Below are 27,536 nucleotides of genomic sequence, written 5' to 3'. Positions count from 1 at the left end.
GAGTAATTAAATCTAGAACCAGACATTTTCCAGCAACGAGATCGAGCTCATTTTATTCCATATAATAAAGGGAATATTTGGTGAAATTTTCAATAGGATTCCATGTTAGGGGGCTGAGATAATATGGTTTTTCTGCCCCTTTGTGGTAATTTAATTGAGTAATTAAATCTAGAACCAGACATTTTCCAGCAACGAGATCGAGCTCATTTGATTCCTTATAATAAAGGGAATATTTGGTGAAATTTTCAATAGGATTCCATGTTAGGGGGCTGAGATAATATGGTTTTTCACCCCCTTTGTGGTAATTTAATTGAGTAATTAAATCTAGAACCAGACATTTTCCAGCAACGAGATCGAGCTCATTTTATTCCTTATAATAAAGGGAATATTTGGTGAAATTTTCAATAGGATTCCATGTTAGGGGGCTGAGATAATATGGTTTTTCACCCCCTTTGTGGTAATTTAATTGAGTAATTAAATCTAGAACCAGACATTTTCCAGCAACGAGATCGAGCTCATTTGATTCCTTATAATAAAGGGAATATTTGGTGAAATTTTCAATAGGATTCCATGTTAGGGGGCTGAGATAATATGGTTTTTCACCCCCTTTGTGGTAATTTAATTGAGTAATTAAATCTAGAACCAGACATTTTCCAGCAACGAGATCGAGCTCATTTGATTCCTTATAATAAAGGGAATATTTGGTGAAATTTTCAATAGGATTCCATGTTAGGGGGCTGAGATAATATGGTTTTTCACCCCCTTTGTGGTAATTTAATTGAGTAATTAAATCTAGAACCAGACATTTTCCAGCAACGAGATCGAGCTCATTTTATTCCATATAATAAAGGGAATATTTGGTGAAACTTTCAATAGGATTCCATGTTAGGGGGCTGAGATAATATGGTTTTTCACCCCCTTTGTGGTAATTTAACTGAGTAATTAAATCTAGAACCAGACATTTTCCAGCAACCCGGAGTTGGTCAAAGATGTAATGAACCACCCAGCTTGGGTCGAATTGTCCGGTTTCGGTTCTAGAGGCATGATGATTGTGGATAGAAGAGGTTCTCATAAAAGGGATAAGACCTTACCCTTGAAGAGAATTGTACTTGACTTTCATTTGAAACCATTACTTGACGTTTTGCAGCTGTTAACAAGCGAGAATTGGACTCGTTGAATTGTTGTATTTTGATTGTAATTTTAATTAAAGTTCAGACCCCCCAGGGGGTCACAAAAAGCTTATTTTCTTGCGTTCTGATATGCGTAAAGCCAAGTAATTGGTACCGTTCGATAGAGGACATTTCTGGCTATGAAACCCGCAAGGTATTCCCCCCGGAACTGGTTATGTAATTGGGAATTCTCGCCCCCCCCCCCAAAAAACCAATTGTTAACTTTTCAATATTTTCAAATTTTTATTGCTATTGGAAGTTTCTAATACATTATTTAGTTATATGCGCGTCTATTTCTTATTAACGAATTTGAAAAGCAATTCAATTTGCTTTTTCTGATTGATTTCTTTAATTGCTAAGACGTTGTAGCGGTCACCGCCTTTCTTGACCTTTCTGACGACCATCATACCATTAGTATTGGTTCCCTTATTTTCAACGGTGGCATCGAATTTCTCAGTACTTTTAACGACTTTATCGTCCAAGTAGGCGAATACCGCCAACAAATCGCATATCTGGTAGCCGTCATCCCCCATTTCTTTAAAAGCGTGAGCACCGGCTTCGGAAAATGCCTTTAATACGCGACCATTATCTGTACGGACCTTCATGGCGGCCTCGTAGATATCCTGGTACGGACATTGATACCAAATATAAGACAGTCAAGGTGAAATAGAGGTCAAGTAAGTACTTACAAAAGGAATACCATTCCACATGCAAGGTTCCCATGGGTAGACAATGGTCTGTTTTGGATTGTTACGCAAAACAATTTGCGCCGCTAAGGGATCCATGGCGAAATTGAATTCGCCAGCACTTGGTCTATCGTGGAAAGCGTTACCACGTCCTATAATTACAAAAGTACCATTAAGGTTTGGACTAGTAGTTCTTCAAGGACTTACGTACCGTAGATGTTACCGCCCATAATGAACACCTTCTTAGTTTTTCCCAAAAAGGTACTATCTTTCTGTTGAGCCATGGCTAAGTTTGTTAATGGTCCGAAGGCAAGAATGGTTATTTGTCCAGGGTATCTGTTAACGATTTCAATCATGGCTTCGTGGGCCTTCAAGGTCGTGTTGTAACTAACGGGGTTTGAACTGTAGAATTCCGAAGCCCCGCCTACCGCGTCCCATCCAAAGGCTTCGAAACTCGGCGCCTTTGTGAATGGTGGCTCAATAGGGTCCGAGGCTCCCAAGTATACTGGAACCTGTATAGAATTTGACTTAAGTACTTTAGGGGCTCATAACCAGTATACGGTTAGGTTAATTTTACGTTTAAATTGAGATACTTGATAGTCCTTAGGGCATTGGGGCCAGTAATGTTCAAGTCAACGTTACCATAGGTGACCGTAATCGCTTTGAAGTCAAATCGACCCAAGTCATGAAGTACCATGAGTCCTAATGAGTCATCCGCGCAGAAATCGGCATCGACTATGACCATTTCACGGGGCTTGTACTTTTCGCGTTCTGTTAATTAAAAACTCGGGTGTTAATTAAGTAAAATGTAATGTATTTTAAATTATTAAACAATTGTTAATTACTCTTTTCGATGATATCGTGAAAGTCGATGTTGAAACTAATTGCCGAACATACCTATAAGGAAAGAAAACAACTCAATCCTTTCTGTTAAAGTTTGAAATTTCAAATCCATCACGGTTTTAATTATAGTTCACTGCGATGGATTTGAATGTACCAAATTCCGCTTACCGACAATGTAAGGACTAGAACGCATATTGGTAGCTTCATTTTCTATGGTTGAAGCCAGAGACTAGAGTGAAGTAAATATCTCCATAATCCCGTATTTATAGTTAGCAAGTCATAATTTGTAATTATTTGTTGGGAACAGAACCAGTAAATCACAATGTAGGTGGGACGTTTTCATTGAATTCTATTCACAGACTTGAAAAGTGTCTGTTGACTTAGCGAAAACTGTACAATTTAAACACGTGCCTCGACTATCTTTATTGAAAATGCTTTGAAATTGTTCAGGCTAGAGGTAAAGCCGAGACACCCACGAAAGATGTCATGTCATTTTATTTTTAATGTAAGCCTAATGAGGACGCAGGGAACTTATAGATATAAAACAGAAAATATGGTTATTATAGTACACCACTGTATTGTAAATTTGAAATCAAGTTTCCCGCGCTAAAGATTACGTGCTGGAAATAAGTACATTTGTGAAAAAATATATACTACATTTTAATATAATTTCAATAAGTTAGTGATACATTTCAAACTAATTAGTCTTAATTCACATGTATTTTAATTATTTAAGTCATTTATAAATTAAATGTGACGTTTTATAAATTAAATGTGACGTTTTAAAGTAGGCCTTAGTTTTGTTTACACTTTGAATTTGATCGAGCAGACGATTGCATACATGTACGATAAAATGGCGGAAGTAGGAAGAGGAAAGTATCAAATTACTTAATAATTATGTATTTAAAATTAAATTAATCAATAGTTTGAACTCCCAATTATGTGTAAATTTAAGTTAATAATATAATTAAAGTTAAATGTCGTGAATATTGCGTGAATTACGAATGTGAAACGTTAAAAACCCGGTTTTAAAAGTTTTAACTCGCTAAGTTTTGGTGAAAATGGAAAGTGGGAACGTCGTCAAAGCTATTTACGAATTTAAATCTGACGTGGAAGGCGAATTGGAACTCCAAGTAGGTGACATCATTCAAGTAATTGAAAGGGTTGACAGGCATTGGTTAAACGGCGTTTGCAATGGAAAAATTGGAAACTTTCCATCGGGATTTGTTATGGAAGTTAAAATACCTCCTTTTGAAGATGGGCAAGCGGTATTCGCTGCCGTTAACATTTTCATTGCTCAGGAAAGTGGCGATCTGTCATTCGATAGAAGCGATATAATAATAGGCATAGAACCTATCGATTCTAATTGGTGGAGGGGTAAAATTAACGATCAAATTGGTATTTTCCCATTAACTCACGTCTGGGCATTAGACACAACAATAATTAAAAAATCATCATTCCCCAAACGGGTTTCAATGGTAGGCAGAGTTAAAATGGATATGAAAGCCCAGTTACCCGAAGAGTTAGATCTGAGAATAGGGGAACATGTCATGATAACGGAAATAGTTGAGAAAGATTGGTATAGAGGTGAATGCAATGGTAAAACTGGTCTAATACCCGCTGCATTTGTTACCATCATTGATGAAGGTGTACAACAACAACAAAAACCAACCATAAATGATAATAATCAACCCCAAAAATTTATACCTGATTTGGGCAACAATTCTAACCCTAACCCTAAACCTGATTTGGGAAACAATTCCCAATTTGATAAACTGTCAACCACAACTCCATTTATTGACATAACTCAGTCTTCCCCGCCAATTAAACAACCCCTCGAAACTGGACATGAAAACGTGTTTCCGGTTGATAATTCGTGGTTACAATCGTGTACCGAAAACCAGAACAACATTCATTACGGTTATGATAGTTTGAACAGTGGTATAACGCCATATGGTCGAACTTTGACCACATTTCGCGGTGAATTCCCCAATGAACTATCATTCAACGCGGGGGAATTAGTGAGGTTAATGCGTCACATCGATGACTATTGGTTGGAAGGTGAAATTGACGGGAAAATAGGCTTATTTCCTCGTAAATGCGTCGACGTTATCGTGGATTGCCCCGAGGCTTCAACCAATTCAAACTCAATCAAGGAATTAGGCCTAAATTTAAATCAAGTCGTCTTACCTAACGACACGTTTGGACGCGTTTTATTCGAATTTCAATCGAACATCGAAGGGGATTTAAGCCTAAAAGAAGGAGATACCATAACCCTGTTACGAAAATTGAATGATAATTGGTATGAAGCAACAACAGACGACGGAAGAGTCGGTTTATGTCCAGCGAATTATGTTGAGATTATCGGAACAACTCGGCAAAGGTCCGATTCCGATTGTAGTACCAGTATGGCCAGTGGATGGGCCTTTAACCATTTGCCAAAATCGGGACCGTCTTCAATGGATGATATACTCAAATTGGATACATCTTCAACAAGTTTGCCTCTATCAAGATCTGTGTCCATATCGGAAAGTTCAAGTTACTACGATAATAGTTACAGTTTCAGTTCACCTGATAGCATACAGTACAAACCTAGGTGAGTTTACATATTTTTTTTGGTGGCGGTTTTGTTTTACATTTTTAATTTTATTTCATATATTTTGTGGGAATATTTTAACGGAAATTAGGCCAATTATGCTTTGATATAAGACCTATTGATTGGTTTAATTATTTTGGCGCTAACTTTATAAGTTTAAGAAATATTAATTATTTTTAATTTGGATTTCGGTAATGTTGTTTCTATGGGCGCGAATTAATAAATTTAAAATCCGGTTTTTTTCCAAATTGGTGTGATGGATTTTTATGAAACGTTGGTAAATGATAACTGCAAACGTGCCTAATATTTGTTGCAAGTCGTTAATTAATCCGATAATTATTTTATTTAAAATTAATTATTTTTAATTTCATTCTCGCCAATGTTATTTCTATGGGGACGAGTAGGCCAACCAAATATAATATTTTCTCGCGTTTGGTTCGTTGGAATTTTATGAAATTCTGGAAAATTATAGCTGAATATATGTAGATTACTTGGTTTAATTTTTTAATTAACCAATTTATTAGTTTTAGAAAAATAATTATTTTTAATTTCATTCTCGCCAATGTTATTTCTAAGGGGACGAGTAGGCCAACTAAAAATAAAATTTTCTCGCGTTTGGTTCGTTGGAATTTTATGAAATTTTGGCAAATGATAGCTGAAAATGTGTTAATTACTTGGTGTAGTTTATTAATTAACCACTTAATTAGTTTAAGAAAAATAATTAATTTTCACATTATTATTTTTACGTATTTTGATTTTATCGCGTTTTGTGTATTTTACTCATACGAAATTATTAATATTTATTTTGTTAATTACTAAATTGTAATTAAGCTTCCAAAAAATAGAATCCGACCTTCTCTACTTTTATAACTCGACGTTTATATCTAATCTTATCAGTTAGGCGCTATTTAATCGGGTTTTTTCCGCCTCGGTTAGTTAGTTGCACCTAGCGCAAAACAGCAATTTTATTTCAATCTTACAAAAATTCTCATTATGTTGAACAGACGCGTGTTGAAATCTCAAACTTCCCTACCCACGTTACCTAGCAACGATTACTTCAACGATTGCCACCATGTTTCTGGTTGGTAGAATTTCAATTCAATTTAATTTTAATTAAAATTTGAATAAATTAAAGTTATATAAATGTTACTGATTTATAGAATTAAAAAATAAAGATTTCAAACCGTCACATTCTCGGCGGTCCGCTCCGGCAGCTCCTACGAGGTTCCCTGATATAGTTGAAGGTGATTTGGGAACAATAGCTATAACAGGGGTTGCCACATATCAGGGAAAACCCTAAGTCAGGAAATAAATTTTAAAACCTCCCAAATAATAATTAATTTGCAATACAGAATTGAAATGGAATTTCATGATTTGAAAATTATTTATTTTCAAATTTGTGACAACCCTAATTACAGGGCGCCCAGAGGTCCTATAATTCCTATAAAATCCTATATTTTGAAAAGTGTCCTATTTTATCCTATAATTTCACAAATCGTCCTATGAAGTCCTATGTTTTCAGAATTTTGAAGTAATTAATTATAATCCCTTAAGAAAAACCTCAGAAAATGTCTTGTCTGAGATTTGACCAGAGCCCCAAATTTGCGAAGCTCGCTCCGGTTATTTATGATTTACTTAATATTAAATTTAAACGAATTAATTGGCTAATTTTTATAACAATAACAACTCGTGCAAAAGTTATTCGACTGAATTTAGACTGGTTTTCATATATGTTCGCCATGTACGTTATTGCAAATGGTCAGAGAAAACCTGGAAAGTCAGGGAATTTCATTCCAAAAATTTTGTACGAACCCTGTAAAGGTCCAAATTCTAGTTCAGTGGATTTTTTTAAAAAACAGTAAGCATGATACGAAAATAGTTACTTCTAATCAAAAAAACCTTCCTTATACATTAGAGCCAGTATCAAGTCTTACCTTCCGCTCCCTTAGAATAAGAATATAAACAAAAGAAAGTCAGAAATAATATCCTATTTTAACCTAACTGTTTGTGATATTTTCACAGAATAGATATCATTTTGTTTTACCAGTGGTCCCTTTTTGGTTCCTACTTTTAGAATTTAGGTCCTTATTTTACCCTATTTTTATCGTGAAAATTCCCTTTTTCCCCTATTTATTTTTGAGGTTTTGGTGGGAGCCCTGTAAGTGATATAGTTGGTGATATTTTTTTTAGCAGTGCAAAGGCATTGTATACTATTTTAATTGAAAAATTAAGCAGTATTTCATTAAAATTGGTCGGTTCTGGTTATATACTAGTCATTTAAGAGTCCTATATTATCCTATAATTTCATGAATCTGGTCCTATAAAATCCTATAATTTCGCCTAGCGAATCCTATTTTTCCTATTAAAAATTTCTCTGCAAGAGTTGGCGCCCTGTAATTAATATACCCTTTAATTAATCAACTTAATTAATTAATTAAAATTAAATTAATTAAGATACTCAACTTAATTAATTTATAAATTACCTTTAAAATTCAAAGGAATTTCATGATTTTAAATTATTTATTTATTTTCAAACATTGGCAACCCTAATTAATATACCCTTTAATTAATCAGCGTAATTAATGAATTAAAATTAAACTAATTAATTAAGATACTCAACTTAATTAATTTATAAATTACCTTTGAAAGTCGAAGGAATTTCATGATTGAAAATTATTTATTTATTTTCATACATTGGCAACCCTAATTATTATACCCTTTAATTAATTAATTTTCTTAATTAATTAATTAAAATTAAATTAATTTAATTAAGATACGGGGAAATTTGCTGAATCTCGCGATCACAGATCGAACTCCATTTTAGAATTATCGCATATTGATATCGAGAAATCGATTTCGGAGAAAAAACAACAGAAAGAGGTTAAACACCGTTTTTAATTAACTTTAAAGTTTTTAATTATTTTACGGGGTTTTGGTTTTAGAAATACGAACGTTGTAGAGATAAATTAAACAATGCGGTTGAACGCGAAACTGATGGCAATAGTCCAGGAGCTTTGGAATTTAAAAGGCAAATTGCTGAATATGATAAACAGATAATTGCCATTCAAACTGAAATATCGGAATTAAATTGCAAATTTAAAATAAAAGATCAGTTTAAAAATGAGGATGAACGGAAACGAGATACGGAAGTTGTTTTACGTAGGAAACAGGAAGATGGTCGGAAAGCGGAAGAGAGGAAGTAAGTAATTAATATTTCCTTGATTGGGTTTTTAATCACCCATTTATAAAATACTTATAAAATAATATGGTTTTAATAGCTAATTAATAAAATAGTGGTTTTAATAGCTAATTAATAAAATAGTGGTTTTAATAGCTATTTATTAGAATAATATGGTTTTTTATCACAAATTATTAGAATAATATGGTTTTTAATCACTAATAAAATAATATGGTTTTTAATATTTAATTAATAAAATATTATTCTTAATTACTAATTAAAAAAATACTTTTAAATGGTTTTTAATCACTAATTGTAAAAACAATCAATTTTGTAGACGAAAAAACATTGATCAACGTCAATGCATAATTACTGAACTTTTGCAAACTGAACGTGATTATTTGCAAGATATGCAAATTTGCCAATCAATTTTTTTGAGTAATCCAGCGCGTGGAAAAGTAAACGATAATTAATATTAATTTAAAACCTTATTTAGCTAGAATTATTTTAATTAACAGGCTTTAGAAATTGATATGGTAACTCTATTTGGAAATTTGGACGAAGTTATTGACGTTTCAAATCGACTTTTGGCCCATTTGAATAAAAATTGCAAAGATAGGGCGCCCGAAGAACAAGTTGTTGGCGTTTGTTTCGTGTCACTCGGTGATGACCTCAAAGAGGTGTACGGACATTATTGTAGAAACCATGATGAAGTTATACCTCTACTTAAAATTGTAAGTTCAAAGGTCATCTTTCTTTGTAGGCTTATATATTATACTCGACGGTGAACCCACGTTTAAGTCCGCGTAATGTTTTGTAACTTGATTTTAAGCCTATTTTTTTCAAAGTTAGGGTTAATATAAACCAAGGTTTAACCTATTAAATATTAAACGTATGAATTAGGCCTAAATTGGCCTAATTGTAAACGAAATTAGTAGCGGGAAACGGACAAGGCTTAAGTTTTTCGTGAATCTTCGTGACTTGCATAAATTCAAAATGTCCTAAGCCTAACGCGTCTCAAAATGGATGGGGGGGGGGTATAGGCGAATTTAAGACTAAATCTGACCTAATTTTGGTCTAAAAACGTATGAATTAGGTCTAATTAGCCCAAATTGTAAGCGAAATTAGTGGCGGAAGAACGACAAGGCCTAAGTGTACGAATCGTGACTTGCATAAATTCCTAAGCCTAACTCGTCTCAAAATAAGCGTAGTTAAGCCTAAAACTGACCTAATTTTGGTCTAAAAACGTTTACAGTACGAATCTAAGGCCGCCATTCAAGATTATATCAATCAAGGCGTTGAAAAAATGAAAGCCAAGACAAATTGTTTCGATTTACAATCGGTTTTAATTAAACCGGTTCAAAGAATCTTGAAATATCCGTTACTTTTAAACGAACTTTTAAAATGTACCGAAGACGGTCATCCTGATAAAGCCGATCTTATTAAATCAGTCGATATAATGGCCGAAGTCGCCATGGCCATCAACGAATTTAAACGTAGAAAAGACTTAGTTTTCAAATATCGAAAGGACACGGATACCAGTTTGTCCTCGAGGTTTTCCAAACTGACCCTACATTCTTTGAGGAAAAAATCCTCCAGGATAAGTGCCATGTTGTCGTCTTCCTTGGGGTTAACTTCCGTCGTAAGTACACGCCCCTTTTTCCGGAGAAAGTAATTGGCCTATTTGCTTAAATTGATACTTAAGTAACTTGAAAATGTTTAGACGAAAGATGAGGCTTTTGTTGAAGCTGAAAAACGTTTTCAAACTGTCGAAAAAACGTTGAAAATATTTCTCAAAGATATAACGGCGTTTTTAACGCAAATGCAAGTTAGTACGATTAACTTTAATTAATGTTTTGTTAAATTTTAATTGTAGCCTTATTTATTAATTAATTTAAAATGTTTTGGTGTAGGAATTTTATTTGGTAGTTTTAAACGTAGCCGAAGACATCGGTAGTTTTTATCAGGAAAGGAAAGGGTTAAAAGAAGTAGATCAGTTGAGATCAGTTCATCGAATTATTTTTACTCAATTTTGGGAAGATTTCGTAAGGATATGTTTTATTTTATTCAGTTTTGGATTTGTTAATTAGTTTATTTTTTAATTAGAAAGCGTCTGTAGATAAAAGGGTTTTCGCGGTCGTGAAACATTTGCTTCAGATGTTTCATGGACCGCGAAATCTGATTCAAAAACGTCATGATAAGTTACTCGATTATGACGCATATGAAAGTAGACTCAAAAGTGGCAAAGACTCAAATAAAGCCAAAGCCGTGAGTTTAGGTTTCTGTAGTCATGAATGACTCATTCATTGATTCATGAGTTCTACAAAGGTATTAATGAGGCGCTAATTCATTCATATGAGTTCTCTGAAATCGCTAATTCATTCGTATGAGTTCTCTGAAATCGCTAATTCATTCATATGAGTTCTCTGAAATCGCTTATTCATTCATGAGTTCTATGAAATGGCAAATAAATTTTTGAGTTCTCCATAATCGCGAATAAATTTTTGAGTTCTCCATAATCGCGAATAAATTTTTGAGTTCTCCATAATCGCGAATAAATTTTTGAGTTCTCCATAATCGCGAATAAATTTTTGAGTTCTCCATAATCGCGAATAAATTTTTGAGTTCTCCATAATCGCGAATAAATTTTTGAGTTCTCCATAATCGCGAATAAATTTTTGAGTTCTCCATAATCGCGAATAAATTTTTGAGTTCTCCATTATCGCGAATAAATTTTTGAGTTCTCCATTATCGCGAATAAATTTTTGAGTTCTCCATTATCGCGAATAAATTTTTGAGTTCTCCATTATCGCGAATAAATTTTTGAGTTCTCCATTATCGCGAATAAATTTTTGAGTTCTCCATTATCGCAAGCTCATTTTTGAGTTCTCCATTATCGCAAATTCATCCATGAGTTCTCCATTATCGCAAATTCATCCATGAGTTCTCCATTATTGCAAATTCATCCATGAGTTCTCCATAATCGTAAATTCATTCAGGAGATCTCCAAATAAGTCTCGAATGAGTCATTAATGCATCCATCCATTCATGAGTTCTCTGAACTGTGAAATCGCAAACTTATCCATGAATTCTCTTCTTCAATCATGATACATAAATTAATGGCGATAGCTTCAAGACGAAGCTCAATTGGCCAAAAACACGTACGAGGCTCTGAACACTCAACTCTTAGACGAGTTACCTCAATTGTGTTCATTGTCGATCGAGATCCTTCACGATTGCATCGCGCAATTCTTGCACTCTCGTCGTATCTTCATCGGTCGTTCCGCCAAAGAGATGCTTAACCTCATGGAACTTCCGTCGTTGGCGGGTGCCCACGGCGACATTCTCGAGGTCTTCAAGGTTAAACATAACATGGTGGTCGACGTCTTCGTCCAGATGTCCGTTATTCCCAAGCATTTGTTTCCATCCGCCGCCAAAGTCGACTCCAAGAAGCAATCGCCTGCCAATAACCCGCGTCATAGTATCGGATCTGGACTGCAAGTTACGCGCAATCAAGTATCGGTAAACTTTTGACCTATTTTTGTTTGCTTTTCCTGTAAACATTTGACCTATTTTTGTTAGTTTTCCGACAAACTTTTGACCTATTTTTGTTAGTTTTTCTGGTAAACTTTGGGCCTAGTTTGGTTAGTTTTTCAGTTAAAATTTTGACCTATTTTGTTATTAGTTTTATCGGTAAACTTTAGACCTATTTTTGTTAGTTATTCCTGTAAATTTTTGACCTATTTTTTGATAGTTTTCCCGGTTAAACATCTGACCTATTTTTTGTTAGTTTTTCCCTGTAAACAATTGACCTAATTTTGTTAGTTTTTCCCGGTAAAGAATTGACCTAATTTTGTTAGTTTTTCCCGGTAAAGAATTGACCTAATTTTGTTGGTTTTTCCCGGTAAACAATTGACCTAATTTTGTTAGTTTTTCCCGGTAAACATTTGACCTAATTTTGTTATTAGTTTTATCGGTAAAATTTGACCTATTTTTGTTAGTTTTGCTTTTACCCAAACTTCTGCTGTGTAGTTAAACCTTTTAACTAATTTTCATCGTGTTTAATTTCTCTTCTTAAATGGTATTATAAAGTCTCCTCAAAGTCCGGGTCAAAGGTCATTCATTCGATCTCAGTATCCTCATCACACTTTATACGTCGCCAATGAAAATTACGTGGCCAGCGATCTACTTGATTTGTCCCTTTGCAAAGAGGACATCGTTGGGGTCATCAAAAAGAAGGATCCAATGGATAATGCTCATCGCTGGTTCGTCGATAGCGGAGGTAAGTCATCCTTAATCTCAGCGCTGAGACGGTTGCGTCACGTTACTTTAAACCCACCATGACGCGTTTGTATCTGTCCCTGTCCAGTTGGAAAGGGTTTCGTTCCAGCCCCGATATTATCTTCGTTGACCCCCAGCGCGCCGCCACGTCTGTCCATCTCCCCTCAAACCAGAATGATGACCACTCCCTCCCCCGACGTCACGCGTTATTGCAACTTACCATCGGGTGACAATATCAGTCTTCGTTCTGACAACTCGGACACATTGGAACCACCAAGACCTTCCTCCTCAACCTCCGGTAGTAATTGGAAGAATCTCTTGGACATTTCGAGTCCAACTGGTTCAAAATCGTCTTTGCCACCTTCGGGTCAAGCGTCGCCGCGTTATTCCGAAGTAGACGAGTTTGACCCCTGTTCGACCTCCATGGGAAATCCGAATACGTCATACGAAGAACTGCCAAATTTGGAGCATCGATACGAGATCATGCCTGGAGAGGAAGGTCAGAATTACGACTTGTTACCGCAAGCCAAAGCAATTGAAGCTGTGAAACAAGAATATGGGAGTAATGCAGAGCCTAGAATGTTGTACGAAAATTGTCCAGGTGACACCAGTTCAACTAAACAGGAAACTGAGGTCAGAATTGGTTTATCTTTCCTTGGGTTATGGGTTTTTGATTTTTAATTGGAATTAGTTAAAGCTAATTTTTGCTTAATTACTCGGGCCCTGATTGTGGTAACCCTAAGTATTTAGTATCGCTGGAAAGCTAAGAAATAGGGCTATAACATACTCAAAGGACATCCCCGTATCTCTTATAGAAACAGAGTTAAATGGTGTCGTGTTTATAAGCCCCGCGTTAATCCTATGGAGACGATGTTAATTAACATTTTATTTAATTACTCGGGCCCTGATTGTTGTAACCCCAAGTATTTAGTATCGTTGTGTAGAGGACAATTAGGGCTATAACATACTCGAAGGACATCCCCGTATCTCTAATAGAACCGGAGTTAAATGGTGTCATGTAAATAAGTCCCGCGTTAATCCTATGGAGACGATGTTAATTAACATTTTGCTTAATTACTCGGGCCCTGATTAGTGAAACTCCAAGTATTTAGTATCGTTGGATAGCCAAGAAATGGGGCTATAACATGCTCAAAGGACATCCCTGTATCTCTAATAGAAGCAGAATTAAATGGGGTCGTGTTTATAAGCCCCGCGTTAATGCTATGAAGACGATGTTAATTAAGAAAATCCCGTGAAGGATTTTATATTTATACTCAATCCGAAATCGTAATGTTAATCTCTATGGAGCTTAACATTACGAGGTGGATAATTTTTTGAGAGTTAGACCCACAAAGGGGGGCCAGAAATTAGAAATTATTATATGTATTACAGTTTGAAATTAAGTTTAATCGATATGGGAAATTTGGTTTTAATCGCGTAGTTCAAACGATTGTTATTATTAGACAATAAAAACGGGTATAAATGCGGCTTTTCTAAAAATCTCTGGTCAAAATTGTCGCCCGTCTATGGGGCTAAAGGTTAGTTACAATCATATACTTAATAAGTACTACGCGATTAACGTAAATAGCGACTATAGGGAAGGGATGGCCTCCATTTTTGAAGATGGCGGCGGATTACCAAAATATTTTTTAATCATCATCTACTAGTTAAAGTGTTAGTGACATAATTTTCGTCACCCACAAACTTAAAATGCTAAAAAAATCCTTGAAAAATCTAGTTTATTATGATATGTTTACTTTTGTATTTGGTTTCGTAGAAATTTGTAAAATTGCAATCAAAGTTTTGTGTTTGGAAAAGGCCTAGTTAAAATTTTGTTTCGCTTGATGACGTAGTAAGGAGAAACTTTCACTCTAGATGTCGCTCACGTGACGCGCCTGTTAATGTCGCCGCGCCGCGTTAAGCCTAATTTATCCAGACTCGCGCGCAGAGATAGTTCTATATTTTCTTTGCTCGCGCGCGCGCAGCAATAGTAGACTCGGGAGTCTCGGGAGCGCGCGCTTGGCTTTTCCGCGAGATGCCGTGAGTGACGTAGCAAGGTGAAAACCCGCCAAAAATCTTCTTCGCAAATTTGCTTTTGCCCCCCAAATTTCAAGTTTTCAAAGTGTTTTTTCTGTGTTTTCCTTCATATTTAAATATTAATCAAGCATATTTTTGGAATCAGAAGAGTTTAAACTCTCAAAAAAGTAAGGTTTTCTTTAGATTTGAGATCATTTTTAAATCACGTCGCTATTCCTTTAAGAATAACGTCCCTGCGAAATTTCAACTTCCTAAGTAAAGCGGTTCGGTCTGGGCGTTAAATTATAACTCAGTCATGACGATACAATTGTGGATGGAGCTAAAAAGAAAGGGTTACGTAGTCTTTCCGCATTCTATCGCGTCTGTTTCCGGTTCCGCATTCCCAAAATGTCGGCTTCTATTGTGCCTGTCTGGGGAATGCTACATTCTTGGGGAAACCCCTCCTCAACCCGTTGGTATGTAGTATCTGCACTGTTAAAGCGGCATCCTTGAAGTTTAGCCGAGAGCCTCGCAGCTGGGGAAACCCCACCGCGCTTGCGCCCAGCTCAAAGGTGCCGCCGCGCGCCTTCCCTTCCTAATACCGGGGAGTATATATTTGGAAATATTGTTAGTTGACCGTAAAACCCTATAAGAAGTTGATGATTTAGGCCTTCGCCTTAGAGACAAGTTTAACGGGAATTTTGAAAATAACAGAATTCATTTTTTTCTTTTAATAAAAATAATAAAATTGTATCGTAATGGTGGAATTCATAAACGAAATTTATTATTATATTGCGCGCGCAACGCCCTGCCTTTGCCTGTACTAAATTGCGTTGCGTTTACGAGTTCCACCTTAAATCTATATCTACTTAGCCCGTCCGGATTAAACTTAATTTCAAACTGGCCCTGATTGTTTTAACCTCCAAGTATTTGGTATCGTTATAAAGCTAAGAAATAGGGCTATAACATACTCAAATGACATCCCCGTATCTCTTATAGAACCAGAGTTAAAAGTTGTCGTGTAAATAAGCCCATGTTAATCCTATGGAGATGACGTTAATTAACATTTTGCTTAATTACTCGGGCCCTGATTGTCTTAACCTCCAAGTATTAGATATCGTTGGAAAGCTAAGAAATAGGGCTATAACATACTCGAAGGACATCCCCGTATCTCTTATAGAACCAGAGTTAAAAGGTTAAGGTGTAAGTAAGCTAATGTTAATCCCATGGAGAGGACGTTAATTAACAGTTTGCTTAATTACTCGGGCCCTGATTGTTGTAACCCTTAAGTATTTAGTATCGTTGGAAAGCTAAGGAATGGGGTTATAACATACTTAAAGGACATCCCCGTATCTCCAATAGAACCAGAGTTATGCCCCTTCAAAGTTGCCGGTCAATCATTGGTCAATTGTATCTTTTTTTCAGTATTATTTCGCGAAATACGCTTTTAGCGCTACCGGACCGAATCAGTTATGTCTAACTCAAGGTCAAGTGGTCTTATTGATTCACGGTTGCGACCTTCATGGCAACTCCGAATGGTGGTTCGTTGAGGACAGGTATGGTAATCAAGGATATGTCCCTGCTAATTATTTATCAAAGTATAATACCCCGGGTTGAAATTAAAATTAAATATTATAATTAAATGTATTTATATATATAAATTTACTCCTCCCCTCCTTCGGCCTTGCATTAAATCATAAATATATTGATTAATTGCATTTAAATGATTAAAATTAAATCTGATATTTACAAAAGTTAAATATTCGAGTTTTTAATTTTATTATAAAACTACTTTTATTTAATTATTAATTTTATTAGGAATAAATACAGCTATTAAGGATTATTGCGCCCCCAATTATCTCCTGTGGTTATTTCTATGGAGAGCTTTCAGATGGGATAGTAGTACATCACACCCTCCCAAGTCTTACCGGCGCTTTTCTGGTAGCCATATTGGGTAGTCTCAGCTTCATTCCCGCTTTAAAGTAACCCACCAATATGGCAGCGTAAATTATGTCACGAGACTCAGCTTCTCCTCCAATTGAAAGCTCTCTATTAATTCGGGTTTTTATAAGGGGAGGGACTTGAGAACTTACTACCCCCCCCCCTCACGCCAATCTCATTATTCTGATGGAGTTGGAGTCTTTCTAACTGCCGTTTCATTGGTTGAATGGGTAGCAACGTGAGTTCCAAGGCCCAATCACAGCGAGAGATATTATTGGCTGGGTAAAATTTATTCTACATAATGAGTAGTCTAGCTCCTCCTAGAACTACAACATAATTAGCATAAGTTTATAAGATTTAGCGGAAGTCCTTAAGCCTTTGCCCCTTCAAGTCCTTAGGAAATAGGAATATACAAATAAACAAATGGACAGGGGTTTTGTTTAAAGGGAATGTTACCCTTATTTTTTAATTTATGTCGCACTTTTACAAGGTCAGTCTATCAAAACATAATTATATACATTATTTAATTTTTTTTATCCCCCCCCCCTTTTTGAAATTCCATGGAATTTTCCATAAGTGTTTTTTTTTTCTTCTTCTAAATTTATTTACGCGTACAAGCAAAGGGCTGCTTAGGAAAATTAATTAAATTTTCATTAATTTCTCGTTTAATTAAGGCCTAATTTAGCCTAATTCGTTTAATTTAATTTAATTTAACCTAATTTTCCATAATTTCCATATTGGAATTGTTTTTTATTTTTTTTATTTTTTTTTTGGCGTTGTTTTTATGACTTTTTGAAACCTTCATATATATACACAAATTAATTACCTTTTTAATTAATTAATTAAGTTTAATTTAACGACAAAAAATTCAATTGATTTTTATTTATTTTTTAATTTAATACTTTTATTTTTATTTCAAAAATTTAAAATTTCCAAAAAAAAAATTTACATTATTTTATTTACAATTAAATATTAATTAGGTAGATTTATTTTTAATTAATTAATTAATTGGAGAAAAGTCATAAAATTAACGCGGCGGGAAAAAATTAATAAATTTTAAGCCCAAGATAATTAATTATATTTTTAATTAATAAAATAATTATTTCCATCAAAGGAATGTTAAAAAAACTTACAGTAATCATGATTAAAGCATTTGGGTGGTGGGATCGTTTAATTAATTAATTAATTTTATCATTAATAATGATTAGCGGCTGTAATTAATTTTTGTACCTTATTTGTTTTTTTTTTTTTTTAATCTTCATTAATTTAATATTAATATTAATTATAATTATTTTTAATTGGACCGAGACCTGGGATTAGATATTTCACAGGCACTTTCTGGGCTCTGATTTTCTTAATTTTAATTTAATTTAAAATTAAAATTAAAAATAGGAAATAAGATTTAAAATGGCCGCCATTTTTTTTTTTGGGTGAAAAGATTTGATTGGCTTGAGCACGATTGGAAGCGATTTATATTAAAAGATTGGGGCCTGAAAATACGAGGATACTGTTAAATATCGCTTAATTAATCTAATTAATAAATAATTAAACCCCGAGGAAGCCATTTAAAAAAAAAAGAAAAATCGCCAAGGCTTAAGTTAGCAACTAACCACGTGGCGCGTACTTTTATTTGAATTAAAATTGGCGGGAAAGTTATACAAATGGCGTTAAGGCAATACTAACCTTAAATTAATCCCACTTAATAGCAATTAACTGATTTTAATCATAATTAAAACGTCTGCCATTTGTTTTTAGTCCAAAAATTAGGAAATTTCAGACCAAGGCCTAACTAAGTAAGTATCATGAAGAAATCAACTTAAAATCACTACAAAGGTAATTAAAAACTTTAATTATCGGCTTAGAATTAATTAATAGCGATTAAAATTAATTTAAATTCATGCAAAGCAACTTGGAAGGAAGAAAAGTAAAAAAAAAAAAAAAAATGCAAGTCATGCATGCAAAGACCAAGGCTTAAAAAAAATACCAAAAAATTCTCCAGAAATAATTTATTTATTTTATTTTAGAAAAAGGAAATTAATTAATATTATTATATGAAAAAAAAAAAATATTATATTCTTTATTTTAAACATTTCTTGTGGCTTAAATGGGTTTTAATTATTTTTTAATTAATTAAAAACGTGATTTATTTAAACTTACCCGAGAAATATTGACCATCATTTTGATGAGAGACAAATTAATTAATTGTTTTTTTTTGACAAAATTAAATGGGGAAAAAAAAAACAATTAATACTAACGCGAAATGGGGGGGAGTTTGTAACTTCAATAAAGGTGGAAAAGGGGGGGGCGAATTAACAACATTTTCTCTTCCCCCTTTGAGCCCCTTTTTGTAATTTAATAGTGCTTTCGTGAGTTTGTTGTTGACGTTCTTTTTGCTCTTGTTTTGAACGCAAAACCATTCTTGTGATTGCATTAAACATCTAAAGTTAATTAATAAATGATTTAAATTAATTTGATTACCCTTAAAATTAATTTGATTACCCTTAAAATTAATTTAATTACCCTTAAAATTAATTTAATTACCCTTAAAATGAATTTAATTACCCTTAAAATGAATTTAATTACCCTTAAAATGAATTTAATTACCCTTTAAATGAATTTAATTACCCTTTAAATGAATTTAATTACCCTTTAAATGAATTTAATTACCCTTTAAATGAATTTAATTACCCTTTAAATGAATTTAATTACCCTTTAAATGAATTTGATTACCCTTTAAATGAATTTGATTACCCTTTAAATGAATTTAATTACCCTTTAAATGAATTTGATTACCCTTTAAATGAATTTAATTACCCTTTAAATGAATTTAATTACCCTTTAAATGAATTTAATTACCCTTTAAATTAATTTGATTACCCTTTAAATGAATTTAATTACCCTTTAAATGAATTTAATTACCCTTTAAATGAATTTAATTACCCTTTAAATGAATTTAATTACCCTTTAAATGAATTTAATTACCCTTTAAATGAATTTAATTACCCTTTAAATGAATTTAATTACCCTTTAAATGAATTTGATTACCCTTTAAATGAATTTGATTACCCTTTAAATGAATTTAATTACCCTTTAAATGAATTTAATTACCCTTTAAATGAATTTAATTACCCTTTAAATGAATTTAATTACCCTTTAAATGAATTTAATTACCCTTTAAATGAATTTAATTACCCTTTAAATGAATTTAATTACCCTTTAAATGAATTTAATTACCCTTTAAATGAATTTAATTACCCTTTAAATGAATTTAATTACCCTTTAAATGAATTTAATTACTCTTTAAATGAATTTAATTACCCTTTAAATGAATTTAATTACCCTTTAAATTAATTTAATTACCCTTTAAATTAATTTGATTACCCTTTAAATGAATTTAATTACCCTTTAAATGAATTTAATTACTCTTTAAATGAATTTAATTACTCTTTAAATGAATTTAATTACCCTTTAAATGAATTTAATTACCCTTTAAATGAATTTAATTACCCTTTAAATTAATTTAATTACCCTTTAAATGAATTTAATTACCCTTTAAATTAATTTAATTACCCTTTAAATTAATTTGATTACCCTTTAAATGAATTTAATTACCCTTTAAATGAATTTAATTACTCTTTAAATGAATTTAATTACCCTTTAAATGAATTTAATTACCCTTTAAATGAATTTAATTACCCTTTAAATGAATTTAATTACCCTTTAAATGAATTTAATTACCCTTTAAATGAATTTAATTACCCTTTAAATGAATTTAATTACTCTTTAAATGAATTTAATTACCCTTTAAATGAATTTAATTACCCTTTAAATTAATTTAATTACCCTTTAAATTAATTTGATTACCCTTTAAATGAATTTAATTACCCTTTAAATTAATTTAATTACCCTTTAAATGAATTTAATTACCCTTTAAATGAATTTAATTACCCTTTAAATGAATTTAATTACTCTTTAAATGAATTTAATTACCCTTTAAATGAATTTAATTACCCTTTAAATGAATTTAATTACCCTTTAAATGAATTTAATTACCCTTTAAATGAATTTAATTACCCTTTAAATGAATTTAATTACTCTTTAAATGAATTTAATTACCCTTTAAATGAATTTAATTACTCTTTAAATGAATTTAATTACCCTTTAAATGAATTTGATTACCCTTTAAATGAATTTAATTACCCTTTAAATGAATTTAATTACCCTTTAAATGAATGGTAGGATTTTACTTTACCTACCTAACCCAACCAACACTTGATTCTGACTAATTAGGCCACGGGGAGTTCGGAAAAAATAGTGAAAAAATTCTTAACCCGCCGCAAGTTGGTTAAAAAAATTTTTGAAAATTTGAAAATTGCATGTACTTACCGCCATTCAGACCGCTACGCGCCTAAACGCATTCTGCCCTCGATCTTGAAAAACTACCCGGGGGGGGGGGGGTAAATATAATAATAAGGACTCGCGACGGAATTCAAGGAGCACATACTGCGGAAATATAGCTATGAAATTTTGAACACCCACTGAAACATTTAGAATTCTCATACCAGGATAGAAAAATATTTGAAGCGAGCTCCAATTTTAAAATAAACAACGATATTTTGCTAAATTGCGTAGATTATTTCGGAAGTAAATAAAGATAAACAATAATATTTTGGAAAAGGCATAATATTATTTGGGAAGTAAATGAAGATAAACCACAACATTTTGGAAAAGGCGTAACATTATTTGGGAAATAAATGAAGATAAACAATAATATTTTGGAAAAGGCATAATATTATTTGGGAAATAAATGAAGATAAACCACAATATTTTGGAAAAGGCGTAACATTATTTGGGAAGTAAATGAAGATAAACCACAATATTTTGGGAAAGGCGTAACATTATTTGGGAAGTAAATGAAGATAAACCACAATATTTTGGAAAAGGCGTAACATTATTTGGGAAATAAATGAAGATAAACAATAATATTTTGGAAAAGGCATAATATTATTTGGGAAATAAATGAAGATAAACCACAATATTTTGGAAAAGGCGTAACATTATTTGGGAAGTAAATGAAGATAAACCACAATATTTTGGAAAAGGCGTAACATTATTTGGGATGATAAACAACATATTTTGGAAAGGCGGTCACTTATTTGGAAAATTATATACAATTTGCTTAAAATGTGGCACTTAGCGTTACCCGAGAAACACCACATGGAGGTGGCCACACGTCGTTTCTCATGGGGAGTTTTGTTTAGGCAGGTCCCCTTGCCTACTGCCGTATATATTTACTGAAATTCCACCAAATCTCGTAAAAATCGGTAAATAATAAATTAATTAAGATGACTCAATTCGAGAACCAAAATATCTAGTAGCCTCATCCAAATATTTTATAAGTCCTGAATGAATATCATATGAATAAAATCTACCCTGATTTTCCGGTTTTTTCATGTAAATGAAAAGATCTGCAACCTTACGTTCGTCCTGCCTTGAACAATCTTTCCAACGAATGATTCGCCAAAAATTGTATTCCGATATTCCATTCAATATGCAGAATGCTACAACTTGCATTCTTTTTACATATGTGCATTCGTCAAAAAATGCACACACAATATGTTCAGGAACGCTGCTAAAATCAGATACATCCTTTCCATTTAGCAACCTTCGCATCGCTGCAACGCGATTACTTTTGAAAGCCATAATTATCAACTTTAACTCGATAATTTTTATTTTTACAAACCGTTAATCCTTTTCAATAAATGGTTTGAAAAAAAAAAAGATCTAGATCTACCTTTTATTGTGGGCAGAAGCAGGTTCGGTTAGGTTTTTGGTTTGGATAGCTTAGGATTTCACTTCACGTGGAAAAAATGAATTTTTGTTCTTTTTTTTTTTTTTTTTTTTTGAAGGGTTTCAATGCGAGTGGGTCAGTGGACCTCGGCAAGGATGTGATTATACAGGTTTCAGTACGTGTGTAAGCAGGGGAAGGAAATGAGGTTTACTTGGGAGGTGACGGAAGGGGTGTCGGGGTCAAGTCACCTCCGGCGGACACGGGGCAGTCGGCACCTATAGGGTAGGATCGCCGACATGTGTCGTATTCCCTCAAACTTTGCCGCCCAGTAGCTTGGCTTACAGGAGTGCGCCACACTCCCGGCTAAATTTTTGTTCTAGATTTAAAACATCCAAACCCACCGCCGGCACAATGGTTGTCATGGTAACGTGGCAACCTTCTTCTTTGCCATGGCAACCGTTCGCGCATGCGCGAACCGTTTTTTAGTAACAGGTGACTTTTTAAGACAATTCTTTATTACTCATCAGACGCGTTTGAGCGAGCTAAGCGAGAGGTTTAATAAAACTCAATTTTGTGGCATTATTTTGTTGGGAAGAGATATTTTTGTTGGGAAGAGATATTTTTGGTGGGAAGAGACATTTCTGGTGGGAAGAAACACATTTTTGGTGGGAAGCATTTGGTTTTGTGGCTGGCCTATTTTCAAAAATGGAAAATCCAACTTTTGAAAACCCTAATTTTGAAACTGCGGAACAGTTTTTCCACAGTATTTCGTTAAAAAATTGGGGTGGATTTTTTCCATGTATGAACGAAGAGTTAAGGGCCAAATCTGAAAGGGACGCTAAAACTCTGGTGATTTCATTGGACTTGGTTCCAAGCGTTACTTCTTTCAATGAAAGAAAGATCGCTTGTACTTGCGGAAATAAATCCGACGATGGAATTATCGATGGATTTCTTGTGGGGGTGTTTAACAACCAAAGTCGGTTTGGATACGTAATCCGATGTTCCACTGGGCAATCTCGAGCCAACAAGCGAAAGGCTTTAAGGGCATTGAAGAAAAAGGTTCCCGATCATTTGGTTTCCGAGTGTGTGAAGGCTTTCGTCCCCTCCAAAAACACATGGTTCTATAATCAAAATTTGTCGGTTACCGACAATCTTTTCCTCGTTTTCCTTTGGGTTTGTAAAATGAGCGTCACTGACGCTACAACCCATAGTGAATGTTCCTCACGAACAGTTGTGGATTATTTTTCCATGTGTCGTGAGGTAACGGAGATTGTCATTTCTAATAGGGCCGACAAAGTTCAGATTGGAGGACCAGGACTGTTTGTGGAGGTGGACGAAACCTACCTTCATACTCGCAAATACAACCGAGGGGCGGAGTTAGCCGGGGAAACCATTTGTATCTTTGGAATTTATTGCCGGGATACAAAAGATGGTCTATTTTTGAAAGTGAAAAATAAGTCCCGTGCTGTTCTGTGGAGGCAAATGGCAAAATATATAGCCCCTGGGTCCATCATCGTGTCTGACGGAGCCCCTATGTACATGAATTGTACGTTAATGGGCTTTCGGGAGCACCTTACCGTGCTTCATAAGTACGAGTTTGTCAACTCGGAAGATTCTCGCGCCCATACGAACAACATCGAGAACCGAAATAAACACGTGAAGGATGCCATTAAGCCCCACAGAACAGACAGGTCATTAAGTAGCTATATATGGCTTCTTATTGGTACCGATGCCTATTTTTCAAGGACCAGGATGGAAACTGGCTTCCTCCTGGAACCAATTTTGCTCGGTTCTTGGAAGACGTAAAGTCTTGCTACCCTGGACCGGGCAAAAAAGGCCTTGAATTAATTGAAATCGGGGTCTCGGAGGAAGAGCTGGCTACTCTCGATCCCGAGACAGAACCAGCATTTTTAATTGCTGGCCAAAACGAAGAAAACACTGCCGAATTCACTGACGAATAAGGCAATGTTTTCTTAGTTTTTGGCAGTAGGCAAGGGGCCTGCCTTATCAAAACTCCCCGGTTGGATTATAGCGGCAGTAGGCAAGGGGCCTGCCTTATCAAAACTCCCGGTTGGATTATAGCGGCAGTAGGCAAGGGGGGCTGCCTTATCAAAACTCCTCATGAGAAACGACGTGTGGCCACCTCCAAGTGGTGTTTCTCGGGTAACGCTAAGTGCCACACTTTACTGCATAGCCATCGGTATAAACAGTTTTGCAGTTAATAATGTATAATTTTTCATATACTCTTCCTTCCAACATATTGAAGCCTTTTTAAAATATTGTTGTTCACCATCATTTGCTTCCCAATAATTGGCCGCCTTTTCAAAAATATTGCTAATTATCTTCATTTACTTAACAAACAATATTATGCCTTTTCCAAAATATTGTGCTTTACCTTCATTTACTTAACAAACAATATTATGCCTTTTCCAAAATATTGTGCTTTACCTTCATTTACTTCCCAAATAATGTTACACCTTTTCCAAAATATTATTGTTTATCTTCATTTACTTCCCAAATAATATTATGCCTTTTCCAAAATACTATTGTTTATCTTCATTTACTTCCCAAATAATGTTACGCCTTTTCCAAAATATTGTGGTTTATCTTCATTTACTTCCCAAATAATGTTACGCCTTTTCCAAAATATTGTGGTTTATCTTCATTTATTTCCCAAATAATGTTACGTCTTTTCCAAAATATTGTGGTTTATCTTCATTTACTTCCCAAATAATGTTACGCCTTTTCCAAAATATTGTGGTTTATCTTCATTTATTTCCCAAATAATATTACGCCTTTTCCAAAATATTGTGGTTTATCTTCATTTATTTCCCAAATAATGTTACGCCTTTTCCAAAATATTGTGGTTTATCTTCATTTACTTCCCAAATAATATTATGCCTTTTCCAAAATATTGTGGTTTATCTTCATTTACTTCCCAAATAATATTATGCCTTTTCCAAAATATTATTGTTTATCTTTATTTACTTCCGAAATAATCTACGCAATATAGCAAAATATCGTTGTTTATTTTTAAAATTGGAGCTCGCTTCAAATATTTTTCTATCCTGGTATGAGAATTCTAAATGTTTCAGTGGGTGTTCAAAATTTCATAGCTATATTTCCGCAGTATGTGCTCCTTGAATTCCGTCGCGAGTCCTTATTATTATATTTACCCCCCCCCCCGGGTAGTTTTTCAAGATCGAGGGCACCCCCCCCCCCGGGTAGTTTTTCAAGATCGAGGGCAGAATGCGTTTAGGCGCGTAGCGGTCTGAATGGCGGTAAGTACATGCAATTTTCGGAAATTTTCAAAAAAAATTTTCACCAACTTGCGGCGGGTTTAGAATTTTTTCACTAATTTTTTCGAACTCCCCGTGGCCTAATTAATCAGAATCAAGTGTTGGTTGGGTTAGGTAGGTAAAGTAAAATCCTACCAAATGAATTTAATTACCCTTTAAATGAATTTAATTACCCTTTAAATGAATTTAATTACCCTTTAAATGAATTTAATTACCCTTTAAATGAATTTAATTACTCTTTAAATGAATTTAATTACCCTTTAAATGAATTTAATTACCCTTTAAATTAATTTAATTACCCTTTAAATTAATTTGATTACCCCTTTAAATTAATTTGATTACCCTTTAAATGAATTTGATTACCCTTTAAATGAATTTGATTACCCTTTAAATGAATTTGATTACCCTTTAAATTAATTTGATTACCCTTTAAATTAATTTGATTACCCTTTAAATTAATTTGATTACCCTTTAAATTAATCAATTAATTAATTACCTCTTCAACATTAATATTTTCTTTAGCACTAGTTTCAAATAATTGAATTCCCATTTGATCAGCAAATCTTTGGGCATCTTCCGTTAAAACTACTTTCCTATCAGGGTCATCATTTTTGTTACCAACTATTAAATTAGATTTAAATTAATTAGTTACTTAATTTAAGTGAGATTAAGATTAAGTTAATGTTTTTACCTAGAATACGATTTACTACATCACAATTCTGGTCTATTTCGTGTAGCCACCTTTTTACATTAGCAAACGAGTCCCCATTTGTGACATCATAAACTACAATAACACCATGTGTCCCCCGATAATACCTTAATAGTAAAAAGTATCATAACTTTCTTAATTTTAGGCCTATTTTGATCATTTTAGGCTTATTTTAAAGCTTAAACTTTGCTCTATTTCGTTATTAACTCAAATTATTTCTAATTTGTTCCTTTCATAATTAAATTAATCAACTTACGTTGAGGTGATTGTTCTGAACCTTTCTTGTCCAGCTGTGTCCCAAATTTGTAATTTGACTCTTTCCCCATCAACTTCTATCGTTCTAATTTTGAAATCGACGCCAATTGTTGTGATGTAGTTGCCTTAATTACGTTTAAAATGTTAATTAACATCGCGGGACGTAATTTTAATTATGAAACTAAAGGTGTACTATATTTTACCAGAAAATGTGTTATCAGCAAACCTCAGTAACAAACTGCTTTTTCCAACCCCTTAATTAGTTAAATAACTTATTAATATCATAACTAATACCCTAATTGTAAATTAAAACTAACTGAAGCTTGATATATATAAAACTAAAGTTAAAATAAAGTAATTAGCGAATTCCTCAAGTGTTTTTTCTTGGAAAAGAAGCCAAGGCTTACCGTTTATAAACCGGATATTTCATTTTTGCCTTAGGCCTAATTTAGATATTAATTTTAAACTTACCGCTATCCCCGATTATTAGTAGTTTAAATAAGTGGTCGTATTCCTTGGCCATTGTTATTTAGTTTTTAATGCTTTTAGTTAAAATTTGGTTCAGCCTTTTTTAAAAAAAATCTCAAAACTGTTCGAACATTGATCATCGGTTTCTGAGGCGTAAACGGGGCGGGTTTCGCTGATTGGTTGGGAGAATTAATTCAAAGTTGAAAGGTCACAGCGGCATCTCTCGAATGTGTTTTAAGACTCTTGTAGGTCCTAAAAAGCTTAGAAATAATTAAATTACTTATAATTAAGCATTTTAGCTTGA

General features: G+C 33.7%; 3 protein-coding genes across 4 annotated transcripts; 1 reads left to right on the top strand and 2 right to left on the bottom strand.

The window, feature by feature from the left end:
* Window positions 1–1,459: 1,459 nt before the first annotated feature.
* On the bottom strand, window positions 1,460–2,905 carry LOC149615357 (nucleoside hydrolase-like). Its single transcript, XM_089857108.1, has 6 exons — window positions 2,867–2,905; window positions 2,701–2,752; window positions 2,433–2,626; window positions 2,067–2,367; window positions 1,859–2,007; window positions 1,460–1,792 (listed from the first exon to the last, which is right to left on the bottom strand). The coding sequence occupies exons 1-6, from the start codon at window positions 2,903–2,905 to the stop codon at window positions 1,460–1,462; spliced, it is 1,068 nt and encodes a 355-aa protein (XP_089713234.1).
* Window positions 2,906–3,524: 619 nt separating this feature from the next.
* LOC149615356 (dynamin-binding protein-like) lies at window positions 3,525–16,529 on the top strand. 2 transcript variants are annotated; one of them, XM_089856781.1, is made up of 15 exons: window positions 3,525–5,294; window positions 6,299–6,375; window positions 6,455–6,538; window positions 8,068–8,174; window positions 8,237–8,493; window positions 8,810–8,930; window positions 8,991–9,206; window positions 9,728–10,114; window positions 10,196–10,300; window positions 10,386–10,517; window positions 10,579–10,740; window positions 11,602–11,988; window positions 12,565–12,754; window positions 12,842–13,386; window positions 16,195–16,529. In XM_089856781.1, the coding sequence occupies exons 1-15, from the start codon at window positions 3,760–3,762 to the stop codon at window positions 16,384–16,386; spliced, it is 4,497 nt and encodes a 1,498-aa protein (XP_089712907.1). In that variant the 5' UTR covers window positions 3,525–3,759; the 3' UTR covers window positions 16,387–16,529. The 2 variants fall into 2 exon arrangements, with proteins under 2 accessions (XP_089712907.1, XP_089712906.1); XM_089856780.1 differs by having other exon boundaries at window positions 11,602–11,994.
* A 615-nt stretch (window positions 16,530–17,144) lies between these two features.
* Window positions 17,145–27,413, bottom strand: Rab35 (RAS oncogene family member Rab35). Its single transcript, XM_089856783.1, has 7 exons — window positions 27,236–27,413; window positions 26,968–27,018; window positions 26,766–26,889; window positions 26,492–26,616; window positions 26,297–26,421; window positions 18,868–19,148; window positions 17,145–18,200 (listed from the first exon to the last, which is right to left on the bottom strand). Exons 1-6 carry the CDS (start codon window positions 27,285–27,287, stop codon window positions 19,020–19,022), a joined length of 606 nt encoding a protein of 201 aa, XP_089712909.1. The 5' UTR covers window positions 27,288–27,413; the 3' UTR covers window positions 17,145–18,200; window positions 18,868–19,019.
* Window positions 27,414–27,536: the final 123 nt, after the last annotated feature.

Source organism: Phalangium opilio, unplaced genomic scaffold (genome assembly GCF_054372755.1).
Source record: "Phalangium opilio isolate 3A_F unplaced genomic scaffold, DU_Popi_V2 ptg000217l_1, whole genome shotgun sequence".
NCBI classification, from domain to species: domain Eukaryota; kingdom Metazoa; phylum Arthropoda; class Arachnida; order Opiliones; family Phalangiidae; genus Phalangium; species Phalangium opilio.
Note: the sequence above shows the minus strand (reverse complement) of the source record. Positions and strands in the feature narration are given on the sequence as shown.